Genomic DNA, 17063 nt, shown 5'->3' with positions numbered 1-17063 from the left:
TGAAAATCTTTAGAGGGACATGAACCAGAATAAACCTTTTCTTTTGATAAGTTAATTCTCTCAAGTATTTTGCTCTAGTGATAGAAAGTTATCGCAGGTTAAAATGCCAAGCTCCTGCTGACTTCCTGTTTGCTAAAACAACACACACACGGCTGAGCCCTGAAGCCAGGTGAGAGGAGAGTATACCAGGATGTGTGTACCTGGAGATAAGGTTTATTATGACTAGGCAACGATCTACTACAAGGACATGCTGTCTGTGGTATTCAATCACGACTGTCAACTTGAATAGACTCGGAATCGCCTAGAGGACAAACCTCCCGGGGTATGCTGTGAGGGCATTTCTAGGGACCTTAACTGGGGTGGGAAGAACCACCCTGAACAAGGGTGGCCCCTCCCGTGGGCTGGAGCTCCCTACGCAATAAACAGGACCAGCAGCCGTTGCTCTCTGCTTCCTGAGTGGACACAACATGGCAAGTAGCTCACGCTCCCACCGCCATTGCCGTTCTTTCCTGCTGTGCTGGACTGTGCCCTTCTACCACGAGCTGAAATAAACCTTCCTGTCCTTGCTTTTATCAGGTATTTGCTTACGGCAATCAGAAAAAAATAGCTGATGCGTGATCAGAAACTCTTTTTGAGATGGAATAAACGTGGCTTGGTGAAACCATCCGGGTAGCCTCCTCATAAACCACCGTGGCCCTTACCAGAGCCCCCTCGCTGCCCAGCCCCGTGGCAGGCCTTGGGAAACAGTGCTCAGTCATGGCCTCGCTCTTTCAGCTGAGCCAGAGGTAACAGTGACTCTGATCCACACAGCATTACAGACGGCCTCCTCCTTACTGGTCAGGGATGCCACATGTGACATCAGAAGCTACTTGCCTTCACTCGGCCAAGGGCTTTATCGGCAGAGCGGCTGGTGATACCTTGTCCCTAATCCTTAAGCTATGCTTTCCCGGTGTCACCTAATTGTTTTTCTTACGCCAGGCAATCAGTCTCCCAGGACAAAGCTCTTGCACCTCTGCTTCATGGCCAAAAGCGAAACAGAAAAAAGAGACCAGCATCCTCCAGTCCCCTACAGTGACCTGTGGATCTCTGTCACTATGCTTTATCTCCCACTAGCACCACACCCTGGAGACAAAGTCTTGAACGCATGGTCTGCATGTGAGGACCACAGGTTATCAGTTTGGACCAAGCCTAACCCGCCCTGGCTTTCTGAATACTTCAGAGTTCACCCCTACCTATGTCTCCACCCCCAGTCCCATGGATCCTTAGGCTCTACCTGGCAGCACCACCTAGTCTAGGGCCTGACCAAGGATATCCTGCAGGCTCCAAGTCTCCCTTCTCCATAGCCAATGAGGAGCAGGCTAGGAAGCACAACTAAGGCCCCCACAAATCCCTTGCAGAAAGAGCCTCAGGGCCCAGGCGGGGAACCTGACTATCATTCAATGAAACCCTGAGGCCCAGACCTCAGGATGCCCTACCATCTGAGGTGGGGTCTTCTACAAACCAGATGGATCCTATTTGCAAGTCTTCCAATGACATAATTCTCCCAAGCTGGAAATAGTCTACACTTTGATGTAATCGTGGTTACATAACTATATCATCTTTGTCAAAATCCATGGAACTGAATACCTAGAAAGCTTTCACCTCATGTGACTTACACCTCAATAAACAGAAGTTTCCAGGAGCCACCCCAGCAGGGATCCTCACCTGATTACCCAGCACTATGCCCACCTGCTAGCAGGTCCCCAGTGTGCTTCAAATAGTAATGATGAAACCTAACACTGACCGCACACAATTGTGTTCAGGGCAGGTTCTTGGCGTGTTTGACCTCCTCAGCTCTCAGGACCATCCTGGGAAGTGTCAGAACTAGTTTCCAGCTGGCATAACAGGTTCAGAGAGGCTGCACAACTCACTCACAGAACTCAAGCAGGACTTCTTAATGTCACGTCTGCCGCCCCCCACCAAATGCCCACAGTAGCTGCTGAATGGTGTGTTAGGTACTTCTTACACATGAGGGCCAGAGACACCAACTGATGTGCCTAAGCCAGTAAAAAGTGACTCCAAGATTCAAAACAAGCACTGTCTGATTCTGAAGCTCCCTCCTCCAACTCCTGAGTTCTCCCAGCATTTCCCGAGGGAAGTGGAGGAGTGGGGGGTTAAGGAAACTGTGCACCTGGGTGTGACCCCCCCCTCCTCAGCACAGCCTGGTTCCCAGGGTCTGTTCCAGTGTCCTGCCATGTGGGCCTTTGTCGACTCAGCCAAGGATACATCCTTAACATGCCTCCCACAGATAACCACTCAAGCCCCCCACGGAGGGTCCTTAAGTCCGTCCTTGACTTAAAACAGAACTGGCGCTGGAGCGGATACAGCGGATGATGTATTTGGCATCATTTGACGAGCATCGTGTCCCTTCTGCTGGGCTCTGACAGCTAGCCAGGGAGACCGCAGCTTGACCTGGTGCCTGGAGTCCCCTCGAATGGGCCCACTGGCCAGTGCCATGTTCACAGACTAGGAGAACCCAGCCTGCATCAGGAAAATACGCCTTGGATTCGTCCTTTTTTCTCACTGGAAGGACCCATTTACCCTGTGCAGGCCATTTACCCTGTGCAGCATGAAACACTTGGAGGAGGAAAAATAATTTTCTTCAAGAAAGAACGAAAGAAAATATCTCCAACAGACTGCGGAACCATCCTCTGTATGTGCAGCCCTGGACTTGGTACTACGTCCTGTACTAGATGGCTCGGCTATCAGAGCTGGAAGTGTGGAGGGGATACCACACTCTAGTCAACAAAAGATGCATCCACTCATTCTCTGCTCCCAACAGGTGACTTTATCCTCCAGCCAGATTTGACTGTTCCAGGGAGCCTGAACACAGGCATCACCTCTGGAAATCTGGACTTGGGAAGACAGACAGATGACAAACAGAATAACAGACAACAGCCCTTAGAGTAACCAATATTGTCAACTTCAGCATGGGCACTGTGGTAGCCACACTGACCCTGCAGATACGGACTACACACCATGGGCCTGCAGGAAGGCAGGAAAAGTACTACACAGACCTGACCTGGCACGTGGGTACCACTCCAGGATCTATACCTTAAAGTCACCTTTTTTGCTTCCTCAAGCAAAAGGGTTTGTTGCCTACACCTAATGCACTAATGACTGGCCTTTTACCCAAGACATTCTGTGAACCAGGCCAAAAAAAAGAAATAAAGAAAAGAGGCAGCCACCAAGGCCAAGTGAGAGGCTACAATATCCACGGTTCCGACATTAAGGAGTCTTATTCATGGCAATTTGATTTCACACCTCACTCCTCCAAATCAAGCTTTTTTTCTTGGAACACTGTTTGATAACATAATCCCTGCAGGGAGAGACACATTGTTCATCTATTAGGAGCAACAAAGCTTAGGCCTTGTGCTGTCCATGGTGGCCAGACGCCCATGTGGCAGAAGGCCTCGGGGCCATGCCCCAGCTGAAAGTCTGACGGGGGGGGCCAGCAGAATGGGCTCTAAGCTCGGTGCTGCATGCATTCCTAAGTGGTCTGTTCCCATCCCGAGCTCAGTCTGCCCAGCTGGGGAATGGGAGAGAAGACCCAGCCTGAAGTTTGATGATCTGGGTCTCTGGTGTTTATCACAAGTTCTGTTTTCTGACAGTAACTTCCATCTGCACTTGGGGACCAGGACACCTTACATTTGTGACATCCAGCTAGCAGAGACGGCCCCTCATGACCAATGAGAAAAGGAAAAGAAAGGAAGTGGCCAGTGGAAGTTATCCTTCAGAGCAATCAGACACAGAGAGGCCAGCAGGAGGCCACAGGGTCAGACTGGAGCTCAGATGCCCACATCTGGCATCCCAGAGCGGACCAAGTGTCTGAGCATAAGAACCATTGTTCTTCATTACAGAGAAGCCAGGGGGACCTTAGGAGACAGAGAGGGCCACAAAGATTGACTTTCATTACCAGTTCCTAGGCAGCAAAGGGAGCTGGCAAAATCTACCTTCCTCCCAGATCCTAGCGTGTTCGGCAGGGAACAGAGGATGATGAATCAAGAATCCATAGAACTTATGACCTGTCAGATGAAGGATGCTACGTGGCCAGATCTTATAAGGGCAGGACGGTAATCTAACACGATCCTGTGCTGTGGATGATTGATTGATAAATAAAACACTGATTGGCCAGTAGCCAGGCAGGAAGTATAGGCGGGACAAGGAGAGAGGAGAATTCTGGGAAGTGGAAGGCTAAGGCAAAAAGACCCTGCCAGCCACTGCCGCCATGACAAACAAGATGTAAGGTACCAGTAAGCCACGAACCACATGGCAAAGTATAGACTAATAGAAATGGGTTAATTTAAGATAGAAGAACTAGATAACAAGAAGCCTGCCATGGCCATACAGTTTGTAAGCAATCAGTCTCTGTGTTTACTTGGTTGGGTCTGAGCCGCTGTGGGACTGGCGGGTGAGAGAGATTTGTTCTGACCGTGGGCCAGGCAGGACCAGGAAAACTCCAGCTACAACCCTGCTTGGACTTCTGCTTCCAGGTATGGAAACCAGAACCCTGCAGTCACAACTGCCCAATCCACACTGTCTGGAAACGCCCAGGAAGCAAAGCAGTCTTCAAAGTTCAGTGTGTAAACCCAGAGATGAAGCAAGAACGAGAGCAGACAAGAGCCCCACCACTCTGTTGGAGGAAATATGTTTAGGTAGACATTCATCCCTATGTGAATATAAACATTTCTAATATGATATTGTCTGTTTTCCTAGAAGTCTTCACATTCTGCAAAATCACTCTCTGAAAAAAAAAAAAAAAAAAAAAAAAAAAAAAAAACACAGGATTCACGAAGGGAAGCAGAGCTGGGACACTTTTCTCAACACCTTTGTAACCTTGTTACCAGAATCTCCCCCCAACAGCCAAGCCTATAATGAGGACCCAGAACAGCAAATCAAAAATTATCCCAGCTGCTATTTAGAGATGGAGCAACTCGGGCCCTTGATGCTTAGGTGAGCATTTTCATTCCTGTTCATGTTAAACACCTACCCAGCTTAACTGTTGGCTACTGATAGATTCTGAGGGAGGGGAAAACATTGTCTTCAGTTGTATGCCAAGTGGTGAGTCTACCAGCCTCCAAGGAGTAGTTTCAAACCTGTTGCCACATCGACCATCAGTAGATTGGTAACAAAACAAACAAAAAGACTGGAATGTAGAAGGGACCTGTTGGGAGGAGAGTGTGCATAAAAGAGGCAGGACGGAGAAAAGAGAAGATGAGGGTATTCACGTGTGAAACTGCCAGAGAACAAATTTAATCAACACAAAACCATTTTTGAAGCCTACCCACTATTTTCTCATAGGGACAACATCTCTGTAGTTCCTTTGGTGCCTTCTGGACTTCTGCTTTAATGGCATGGAAACCGCTAAGACAGCCAGAACTTGCACACAAATTTGGTGCATCCGTAACATTTCCGGCTTTCTCTTACTACTTCCTCATCTGTTCCTTTTTACTCATAAGGAAGTTTATCCCAATCTATCGAGAAAACCACCAACGAGCCAGCGTGACTTTCCCAGGACCAACGGCATCCCTCTGTCATCCCTCTGTCCATCACACAGACCGAGGCTGCAGCCAGTGCCTCCAAGTGTCAGATTGCTGCAGAGCACTCCAGTCTTGCCAAGGGAGGAGCTCTGGCCTGCAAGCTGTTGCAACAAACAACTGTTTTAAAGGTTGGGCTTTCAACATTTTAGTCCAGCTGACTCTGTTAGAGGAAAAACTCACACATTATTTGTAGCAATTCCCTTCGAGGTAGTTTATGCCCTCCATTGCAACCCCTTGTAAATTGTGCTAGACTTCAGAAATACAGCTCAGATGATTTTCTGCTTCTAAGGAAGGCTTGGGGGAGGCTTGGAACCCCCTCTTGTCCTCTCACTGGCCCAAGACCATCATATTACAAGCCGAAGCTGGCCTCCTGGAACAGAAGATCCTGGCTCAGAGCCAGCACTGTTCCCATATTCTTTCACTGTCCAGTGCAGTACAGCCATGAATGAGCACAAACACCTGCCCACAAAAACGGCCAACAGAACAAAAACAGTTGCTTTAACCCACCAAAGATTGTCTGAGCTAATATAATGAGACATCTTTGTAGATGTTTCACTAGTTCTTTGATACTTTGATAGTTTTTCCCTGCCTGGGAGTCGATAGATCTTTATTTGGATCTTTATTTAGCATGGGCCTCTGAAAGGAAGGCTGACTCACCCTGAAAATGGCCGTGACAGGTCTAAGGAACCTGTCAAGATTGAACCATGCCAAAGGTAATACTCCAAGAAGGAACTTTCCAACATCCAAACAGGTCTCAAGAAAGACAGACCTTCGACTAACAGTCCCCAGTCCATGGAGACCTCCTCTACTTTCCTGGCTAAGACCTCACCATCCATAGTGTATCATGTCCCAATTCCCAGGACCTACGAATGTATGACATTCTATAATCAAAAAGGAATTCTTCAGGTGACTGCAATAAGGATCTTAAGACAAAGACCTCTATGGTCCAGGTGCACTTTACAAGAGATCCTTATGCTAGTGTCCTTATGGAGGTGGAGACGGAGTGGAGACATCACAATGGAGTCAGAGCTGGGAGCGATGGACTCTGCAGATGGAAGAAGCAGTCTTGAGTCAAGAATGCAGGTGACTTCCAGAAGAGTAAGAATGTAGGAGACAGATGTACGCTTCAGACGGGACCCAGCTAGGCCAACACCTCAGTGAGACCCATCTTAGGGCGCATGTCTAACTTCCAGGAACCAAAGATAAGAAATTTGGGCTCTTGGGCTGTGATACAGCTCAGCTGGTGGAGTTTTGCCTGGCATGCTGAGGCCCTGGGTTCAATCTCTAGCGCCACATAAGCCAGGTATCCTGGCATGTGTTAGTAATCTCAGCATTTGTAAGATGAAGTCAACCAGATCAAGAGTTTAAGACCAACCTGAGCTACATAGTGAGTTTGAGGCTAGCCTGAGCTGCAGGATACTCAAAAATAACAACAACAAATCATTATCATCATCATCATCATCATCATCATCATCATCACCTTTGGGCTGGTTTTTGATCAGTATAGTTGTAGTCCTTTTTATGATGCCTTGGCTTCCCCCTGCCTACAAGAACAATCTTTGGAGGTCCATTTGCAATAACACTAGCAGTCAGTCAATAATGCAATTGTCAACACTAAATCTGTGCCTCTTCCATGATCAGACTTGTCCTGTGTGCTTTCCTTGAATAAACTCTGCTCACAAAAACCTATGAAGAGGGCACTATTATAATCCACATTTTTAAAAGATTTGTTTTATTATTGATTTATGTGTACATGCACATGTCCCTGTGTGGGTTTGCACACACAGGTGCCTGCAGCAGCCAGAAAACAGTGTCAACTTTCCTGGAGCTGGAGCTACAGGCAGTTGTGGGTTCCATGAACCAAACTTGGGTCCTCTGGGAGAACAGCACACACTCTTAACCACTGAGCTACCTCTCCAACCCCCATAACCCTCATTTTGTAGAAGAAAAAGGAAAGACTTTAAGAAGATAGGTACCTTTTCAGGATCACAGGACATGAAACAATATAATATGAATGGATTCAAACCCAGGTGCCTGTTCCCAGATCCCATGTCCTCACCAAGAACCCAGTGACACCACTAATAAAGTCACTGTCACTTAGGATGGCCTCTGTATAGCAGGCTCACGCCAAGCCCTTTACAAATATCCTCTCTCATCACCCAGAAGCAGCAACATCAAACCCCGAGGTCAAATCCATCGAACCCACAAGGGTGGGTTTCGGCCAACCCTCCTGCCTGCCTTGTCACACCCAGAGGGGACAAAGATGAGGAATACAAACAGATGATTCATCTTCTCAACACAGACACTTAGAAAGTGAAAGGAGTTGCTATTAGTAATTAGGGATTCGTGTTTAGAACCATCCCAGCAACGCTAGACACGTGGACATGCTAAAGATAAGGGCAGTAAGAACAAGATCTGACCTGTGGGCAGCTCAGGGTTTCCCAAATGGGTGTCTGGGAGCAGCTGCTGTGCCAAGGGACTTCCTCAGTCCTTAGGTCCCAGTCAAGGCTGGTTTACAGAAGACCAGCCTACAAAGCCCCAGGTCTGGAGCTCAGCACTGTGGGTGGAGCCCGCCTAGGGTGGAGGAGTTCTTCTGAGGTCAGAGTCTAGGCAGTGCTGGATAGAGTCCAGGGATGCAAAGACTTTGAACCCCACTGGCTGCCTGTTCAGAATAGCCAGTGAGGAGCTGGGAGCCATGGCAAATGGCCCAGTGAGCAAGCAGCCTGAGACCTCCTAGGTTCTGGGTCTGCTGGACAAGACTCTGCACAGCCCTTGCCTACCTCTGCCTAGCTGTGGAGGTCTCAGGCTAGCCTTTCTCCACTCTGAGCCTCCTGGACAAAATACACCTGCTGATGGCCGCTCTGCTGCTTCCACAGGATTCAGGACAGTAAACAACGATGGCAGATAACAACAAACATGGACCATACTCAGCACTTACTGACAAGGGCTATGGGAGAGAGCAAAATCCAGGGTGAGGTACGTAGTGTGAATATTTTCATTTTACAGATGAGGAAACAGGTGGGGATAAGGGAGATTACCAAAGCTAGTCAGTGGGAGTCCAGGCTGGCCTCTGAGCTCACAATTCTTTATAATCTTTTGGAACACTTGTTTCCTACTCTGCCTCCACAGAGCTGGCCACCTTCACGCAGGGTCACCATTAGGGGCTCAGCCCTCTCAGTGAGCAGAGGACTGGCAGTACACGGCCACATCTCACACCAGTTCCACCAGGTTTTAAGCTTCAGTGGTGAGTTTTGCAAATACATGGTCCCAGGCCTCATTTCCTGGAGGGACCATTGTGGGAACAGAAATTACAACACCAACGTCATCAGCAACATCCATCCATCCATCACAGAGAATGTCTCCATCTGCTGCTCTGACCTACTTCAGTCTGAAACTCTCCAGGCTCTTTACAGCCTAGACGTAAAGCCTTCTGTGGGCAGTATCATCTACAGGAAGAATAATAACCTGATTTTAGACATGCATGCTTCATGCTGTGAGCACCTGCTGTTTATGGCAAAGAACACAGAATTTTCTGTTTGTAAAATTGACATAGTCTTCCCAAAATAAAGGCATATTTTAAACAGTGGGTTGACTTTTAAAAGAAGCTATAAATCACTATTGTGGCGTGGAGGTATCCATACATCCACTGGAGTCAGAAGGGATAACCTGAAGCCTGCAGTTTTCGGGGGATATGGCATGCTGTCTTCTGTCTTAACATCACCCCTAGAGATCCTGACACCCTAGGACCTGAGCTTAACTCTTCCAGCCTCAGGGTCTCCCACTGTAGAGTCACACATTTTATGGGCTATTGGTGAGGACCGAATAAGATAATTTAAGAGCCAACAGGATGCTGCCTGTGGCCCCAGCTACAAGCCCAGGAATCCAAGGCTGGTAGGGACTGTACACCGAGATCCTACTCTCAAACCCGAAGAAGTTAAAGGCACAGGGGAAGCCTTGGCCTGGACCTGTCACTCAAGAGAGGCATGCTGACTCAGAAGGCATGGGGCCAGGGGTGGCTAACCTGTTGCTACTCCCAGCCCCCACCCTACATGATCAGGTCCCTTATCTGTTTGAACACAAACTGTCCTCCACAGGCTCCTGTAGAGGGGGGCAGAGGGAGACTGGGGCACCAGCTCTGGGGAAGTGACTGGATCCTGAGGGTTCTGATAAGCAATGGATTCATCCCTTAATGGATTCATAATTTGAAGAGACTGGTGGGTGGGGCCTCGTTGGAGGAAGAAAGCCAATGAAGGCCTGCCTTTGAAGGGTGATAGCTCTTCCTCATCCCTTCCTGTCCGACTCTTTGTCTCTCCGCTTCCCAACCAGCTGCCATGAGCTGCTTTGCTTTTGTGCATGGTACCTGCTGTAGGTTTCTGCTTCACAAGCTGAGAGCCAGAGACCACGCAATGAAATTTCTGAAGTATTTGGCTAAGAGAACAAGTCCTCCCTTTAGGTCATTTGTCGGGTACTTGTCACAACATGGAAAATGGGACTAACACAGGTCTGGAGTCTGACACCAGTTGTGTGGGACTCCCTGGTTGGTGGCAACAGCGGATGTCTACTAAAAGAGGTATGGCTGTACCAGCTCTGGAGAGGACTCAGCCTTGGTACCATGTCTAGGTGACTCCAACAGTAAAATCAGCCTGAAGGACATCTAGTGAGCACAGAGTGACTCCTGCTCTCAGTCCCCAGGGCAACCCTGCAGCAGACATCATCCTCACCCCCACCGTGGAGTATACAGGGATAGGGAAAGAGCCTTGAGGGAATACCCATGCCACTCCCAAGGGGCTGGCTTCTAAAAGGGAAGAACCTCAGGTCTAAAGGACCAAAACAGGTCTCCACATAGCCCCGTGCAAGGGGGAAAAACCCAAACAAAACAGAATAGCTTGACCCACCACCACAGCTCAGAAGGAAACTGAAGTCCTGATGGGCAGAGGCAGGAAGGCAGCAAAGAATTCATTCAGTGAGTGACAACGCCATTTCCTGCCCATCCCTTATCTCTGGCTGTTTCCAGCAGACCCAGGCAATCACCACGTTCTGCTATCACAAACCCAGGAAGCGAAGTCTAGCTGGCGTCTGCACTCCAAGTGTGGCTGAACATCTGGGGGACAACAGGCATCAGGCACAAGCCCTGCAAAGCAGGGAGAGTCTGCAGGGCCTGCCCCTGTGGGCCAGAGACCCTGCTGGACATTGTGGCTGCTCCCTGGGGGCCTCCTCTACTCCCCTACCCCCTATAAGGAATGCCAGTGTCCCGTGGGGGCAGGTGCTGTCCCTGCCACTGCTGCTTGTTCATTAAAAGGCCCTGATTTCTCCTTGCCATCTAATTATGCACAGCGGTCATAAAGAAGCTTTCTCCTTTACCAAAGAGGCCTATTTATATGATGAGAGAGCACTTCGCCCCCACAAGATTGAATCGTCACTCAAGGCCTTGTTGGAATCAAAGCCTCATCTCTTCAGAGATGCCCGGAGCCCCGCCTGCCTCTCCCCTCCAGCTTGGCCCACTTCTGAGCATGTGTTCCCAGAAGTGCCACCCTGGAGTGGGCAGTCATGGATGCCGTTCCCCAGTGCTGTGGTCCTTCACATCTTGCTGACAGAGTCATTCAACACACAGGCAGGTATTTACCGAGAACCTATGTGTCCTTACTGAGAGCGATGGACATGAAAGATAAGGACCCTGTCTTTGTTGAGAGAAAGGTCACAAGCTGTTGGACAACATGACTGATTCAAAGCTGACTCCAGTGTCCACTGTCTGGGCAAGCTACCAACTTCTCAAAGCCCTCAATTGCCTCCCTGTCAAAATGAGGTAATAATAATACCAACCTCAGAGGGTTGTTGGAGGACAAATAGTATACAAGCATCTAAAGCTGACACACTCTCTGCACTCATGACGCACTGGCTGAAATCATCAACATTCAGCACCCATGGATTGACAGGTGCATTTTACCAACATGCATGAATCTGGGGTTTCCTAAGAAGGGGGTTTTGAAGGATGAGTAAGAGTTTTATAGGTCAAGAGAGACATATCACAAGGGAGAACTCCATATGTCAAGAGCCAAAGGGGATCCTACACAAGATGTGGAGAGACGAGGGATGGAGGGTGCCATGCAGGGAACAGCTCCAAACACAGGTGTTGACACATCATGGGTCCATGGCAGGACCCTAATACAAGAGCAGCACCCTTTCGACCTTTGCTTGATTCCTTAATCAATCAGAGGGAGGGGGAGGCCTCTGTTAATTCTGTGCCCAGTCACACAGACACGCTTCACATCACTCTGAGGGCCTACAACATAGCAGGCATGACCTAGGAGAGGCTGTGCATGGCATTCTTCTGAGTCCAAGTGGCCTGGGCTCTAAGCCTCACCCACCCCCTTCCCCACAGTGTAGCACGATACCTGTGGCAGAATGGTGAAATGCTGGTCACAAGGCCCCTCACTGAGCTGTCAACAAGTGTGGCTGCGGCTAGATGAGATGAATCAGTGCTCTTCATTAAGTCCTCCATTAATATCAGTGCTTATTTTTATTAAGATGAACTGCTGGGGTGGTGAAAATCCCATCTCTAAACCCCAGGGCTCCACTCCTCCACCCACTCCTGGAGAAAACACCTGGGCCTCCACTGCCTATGCCAGCCCTGACTTGGACACCAGAGAACCTGGCCCATTTGAACCACCAAGCGTCCCACCCACTCATCTCCTGCTAGGGCTCCTGACACAGTCACTCAGGTCATGGGGAGGAACAGAACTGAAGGTCATCTCAGTCTCTGCTGTCTAAGAGACCAAAGGTGACCCTTCAGATCTTGTGAATTAACTAATTAATATTCTATTAAGGAGCTTTGCAAACACAGTCAAGCTGAGTCTCAGGGGTCACCTACTCACCACCCAACTTCTACTACATTCTACTCTTCTTGTTTCATTTCAACCCCACTCACCCCACCCCTAGGTCCTTCCCAACATGAGAGACCAGTAGTTCACAGATCCCAATAGGCTGGGGCCTGTGGAATCTTTCAGCATTCATTTGCTTCAAGAGCATCCTTGAAACACAAATACTTTGTCATCCCTAACAGTATAGTGGCCACCAACGAGGGCTGAATCGGTAGAGTCAGATGGTCTGAGTCCTAAGCAAAGCTTCCTAGATCTGTGACCTTGGACAGGTTGTTTAATTGATGTTTAAATTTCTCATCAGTAAAAGGAATGCTGGTGACACATTTATTAGGAGACTTGAGACATAAAATAGACATATTCATCACCCAGCCAAGAGCATGCAGAAACCTCAGAAGTAGAAGGGACTCTGCAGATAAAGGGGTGGTCGCTCAGAAAAGCACAGTGACTTGCCAGGATCACTTGCCCTTCAGGTGGCTGGGCCCCAGGTGTCCCTGCACCAGGGTGCCCAAAAATCACCCTACAATAACCCCGGTGAGCAGTGACATGTCTGCCATCATGAATGTGGACCTGTCCCAGCAGTGTGTGTGTGTGTGTGTGTGTGTGTGTGTGTGTGTGTGTGTGTGCAGGGTAGGGTAGAAGCAACAATGTGACTTTACAAGACAAATCAGGGAGAGGGTGCACATCCCTGCCTCCAATTCTGATTTGACAGATCTTATACTCAGCCTTGCATTTGATATAACCACCCACTCATTATCTCAGCATGAGAGACATGAAACTAGATCACTTACTCTCTAGCTTAAAGCAATTGTTGATGCCTCTCACCAGCATCCTAAATGTTGGGATTTTTTTTTTTTTCATTTAAAGAGAAAAGGTGGGGGGAAAATGAGTCAATCCAATTGCTGAGTGATGCTCAGACAAAGAAGGCAACTGCCAGGCCATGGCCCGTGTCTACAGACCAGGAAAGGTCAGGACACAGAGGCACATTCCGGGTGCCTGTTGGAGTACCACCGCCTGGGCGTGGGTTGGGCCTCTCCCTCCGTGGCTCCCAACCCCCACCCTGCACTCCTCAACCACCGCAGTGCCTGCGGCCTGGGGAGGCACCTCCCAGATCCGCAGGAACAATGGGCTGGGGAGGGGGCAGGTGTGGCTAGCAGCAGAGCAGAAGAGGGGGCTGAACCCAACCCACACCCGGACAGAGAACGCCATTGCCAATGCCAGCTGCGCCGCAACTGGCCTCAGTTTCCCTGTTTGGGGTCTCCGCAGAGCACAGAGCTCTTTTTTTCTCGCTGGATTTCGCTTTAAGTCCGGGCATTTTAGTGTCATCCTTGCAGCTTGCTTGGAGCTCCTAGGAAACCGGCTCAGGCATCTGCTTCATCCAAAGCTCTGCAGGTCAGGGACTCGCGTGGCACCTCCCTGCAACCAACTTTCCCCACTTGAGATACACAGGAAGAAGTCTGGAATCCTGACCAGCCCATCCCCTGTGCTGGCAAAGCCTTGATTTACAGCTCTGGCTCGAAAAGCACATCACCCTCTTCCCGGATCCCTAGACTCTCCCTCCCTTGCCATATGAGCCGTAACCATGCTCCAAATGAGCCGCTCTACCATAAATGTAAGAGGCAAGGCTACAGTACTCCGCATGGGACACCCCTCCAACACACACACACACACACACACACACACACACACACACCCTCTGACAAGGAACGCACAGCCCAGTCTCCGCAGTTTCTACACCCAAACTCAGAGAATCCTAGAGAATGAGGGGAGAACTGTGGGACACCCTTTGGCCTGCAGCTGCAGCCTCTACTCCTGGCTCCTGGGTCCGGTGGGGTGGGGTGGAGACAGGGGACAGATATGAATCTGATTTTTCCCAAGGCTTGCACCCCTGCCTCATTTGAGTCACAGAAACGAACCGTTGGGGACCCGGGGCCACCTGGCGGCCAGCCATCTACCAGGTCAGCACTAGCATCCTCGACACAGCGCGCAGGCGATGGACAGGAGGGGCGGTTCTCTTGGCACTGGTACCCGGCCCTAACCAAGGAGCTAGCCCGAGGTGGAAACAACCAGGGTGCCCCAGGCAGGAATTTAGTCCTGGTTGCAGTGTCCGCACCCTGGCACAAACCTCGCACGTGACTGGAGGGCGGCCTCCCACCCGGTGGGCCGCGAGTCGCATCCAGACGCTCTCTGATCCGGCTGGGGATGGCAAGATGGAACCAGAGAGGTCACTTTTCTAACGCCCTCGACTGGGCTTCGGGCTGCTTTACGGAGCGTGCCTCATCCTTCCCAGCCCACGGCAGCCCGAGCGGCAGCCACGGGTCCCTCGCCCCGCGCTCACCTCGGGACCCGGTGTCGCCGCCGCCAGCTTCCTTGTCCGCCATGGTCCTGCAGCCCCAGCCCAGAAGAGGAGCCGCCGGTGCGAGTCTTCGGCTCTCGAGCTGGGTCTGAGCCTGTGAACAGCGGGAGCACCGCTCTGACGCTGCCGCCGCAGCCCGGGCTCCTCCCCGCGCTCCTCCCTGGCCCGCCCCACGGAACCAAGCCACTAGGGAAGGCTGGAGAAGGCTCCTCCTCCGAGCTCTGAGCCCGCGGGTCGCCGCCCAGCCAAGGCCACGCCCCGTCCTGTCAGTAGCGCCCAGGGACTCAGCGTGGGCGGTGGAGGGTTAGAGGCGAGCCCGGGTCTCTGCAGCTGGTCCAGCCGGGTGGACACAGGAGCGCGCGAGGTCTGGTTTCCAGCCCCGGAATTCCCGCTCTCTGGAAGGTACAGCGTGGCAGGGCCTGACGCCTTCAGCAACCACTGCACACTCAGCACTTCTTGGCAAGGGTGTCTGCTCCAGTCTGCATCTATGACCTCTGTCCCTAGGTCCCAGAGGAGCGGGCCAAGGCAAGCCCTGGAGACCCTGCAGCGGCCAGGAGCCAGGCCACAGCTCCAGGACCTGCGAAGGGCCGAGTCCCAGCACAGCCATCCAGCTTTCCCCTTCAGGCTGTCTGCAAGACTCCAAAGCATCTCCCGACCCAGAGAGGTATTCGACGCAGAGACAGTGTTGCCCTTCCATATATGGGATGCGTCCCTGGCCCCATTAAAAGTCTGAGAATACTACATTAATTATTCAAGACTTCCATGGTTGAGTGATTCACCGGTCTCTGCCTTCTGGCGTGCTCTCTCTTGCTCTCTCTCTTGCTCGCTCTCTTGCGCTCTCTCTCTCTCTCTCTCTCTCTCTCTCTCTCTCTCTCTCTCTCTCTCTCTCTCTCTCACACACACACACACACACACACACACACACACACACACACACACACACACACCCCTGAGCCTCTGGCACCTGTTAAGGCCTGGCCAGGGAGATCCTGGGTCCTCAGTACCCCCGACTCTTTGGCAAGAGCAGTGGTAAGGATCTAATTACCATAGTTATTGGGTCTTCCCCAGGGGTGAGGGAAGAGGGTCTGACACTAAATGCTGAAGTGCCTATATCCTTAACTCATAGCTGTCAGTTTTTGCATATAAGAAAACCTGGTGTGGCAGGTTTAAATTATGATTTCAATATCACACACAGCAAGTGAATGACTGGCTGGGATCCCATCCGGGTGGTAAGCACTACTTACTGAAACAGGCAACATCTCTTGCCCCGGGGTACCTAGGGAATTGCCTCCACAAGCAACCTCCCTGTGGATGGTGGGGTGACCAGAGGTCTGCTACCAAAGCCTACAGAGGAGCTTCTACTCAGAAAGTGACAGATGGGAGAATGATAAATGAGCAAGACAAAACCCGGGCTGAGGATGTAACTCAGTGGTGAAACTATCACCCAGTGCTCACAACTGTCTTCTATTTGCATTAGAATGTCGCAAATGCAGAGTCCCAGGCTGTATGTGAGCCCATGATCAAACTGTGTGACCTCTCTGAGCCTCACTGCCCTCTGAGAAATAGATTCTCAAGACTAAAAACGATTAGATGAGATCATGCCTAGCTTGGAACCTGGGATAGAACAGTTTAGAAAGCATGCGCGACAAGATGCCAGGCCAGTCATGCCCGGCAGTGGTAGTGGGTGCCCGGAAGCCACTCCTAGAGTGTAGAGAACATGTTTCTATGGAGCAAATTCTCCCAATCAAGATGGCCTTCATGCAGTAACAGCACCCCATTATCTCACGGGCAGATCCAAGAGATCAGTTCCCAGCAAGGAGCTGGAGGCCAGGAGCTGGAGGTACCCAAAAGCAGAGAGGTTGGGAGCAGTTGCTCAGGACAACAGCCTGATGCTCCTGAGCTTGGGACAGAGAGGGGAAGGGTTGGCTTTGGCCCTTCATCCACCTATAGCTACCTTCTGGTTCTGTTCATACCTCCCAATTAAGTGAAAGCAGCTAGATAGAGGCCACATGAGCCATAATATGAAAAGGCAGGAATAACCACTGATGCTGTCCACTAAGTCCGTGTCCTGGAGACATGTGTGATAACCACTGACACTGTCCACTAAGTCCGTGTCCTGGAGACATGTGTGATAACCACTGACACTGTCCACTAAGTCCGTGTCCTGGAGACAGGTGCCTAGGTTACAGAAGAGTTGATGGGAGCTAGTGTGCCAGTCATGCTGGACTTCCTCATTCCCTAAGGAAAAGCCCT

At 50.5% G+C, this 17063-nt stretch overlaps 1 protein-coding gene across 2 annotated transcripts in view; it reads right to left on the bottom strand.

Annotated features, from left to right (window-relative positions):
• The window catches only part of Hspa12a (heat shock protein family A (Hsp70) member 12A), a 158327-nt gene that overhangs the window by 56664 nt on the left and 84600 nt on the right, over nt 1–17063 (bottom strand). Inside the window, exon 1 of one of the 2 annotated variants that reach the window (XM_028880997.2) lies at nt 14793–15099. The exons of the other annotated variant lie outside the window; for it this stretch is intronic. Within the exon in view, the coding sequence (XP_028736830.1) occupies nt 14793–14835 (43 nt within the window). The 5' untranslated portion in view covers nt 14836–15099. Of the gene's footprint in view, nt 1–14792; nt 15100–17063 lie in introns of those variants that run through there. 2 annotated transcript variants of the gene reach the window in all.

This window comes from Peromyscus leucopus, chromosome 1 (genome assembly GCF_004664715.2).
Source record: "Peromyscus leucopus breed LL Stock chromosome 1, UCI_PerLeu_2.1, whole genome shotgun sequence".
Classification (NCBI taxonomy): Eukaryota; Metazoa; Chordata; class Mammalia; order Rodentia; family Cricetidae; genus Peromyscus; species Peromyscus leucopus.
The sequence above is the reverse complement of the archived record's forward strand: the minus strand, read 5'-3'. Positions and strand labels throughout refer to the sequence as shown.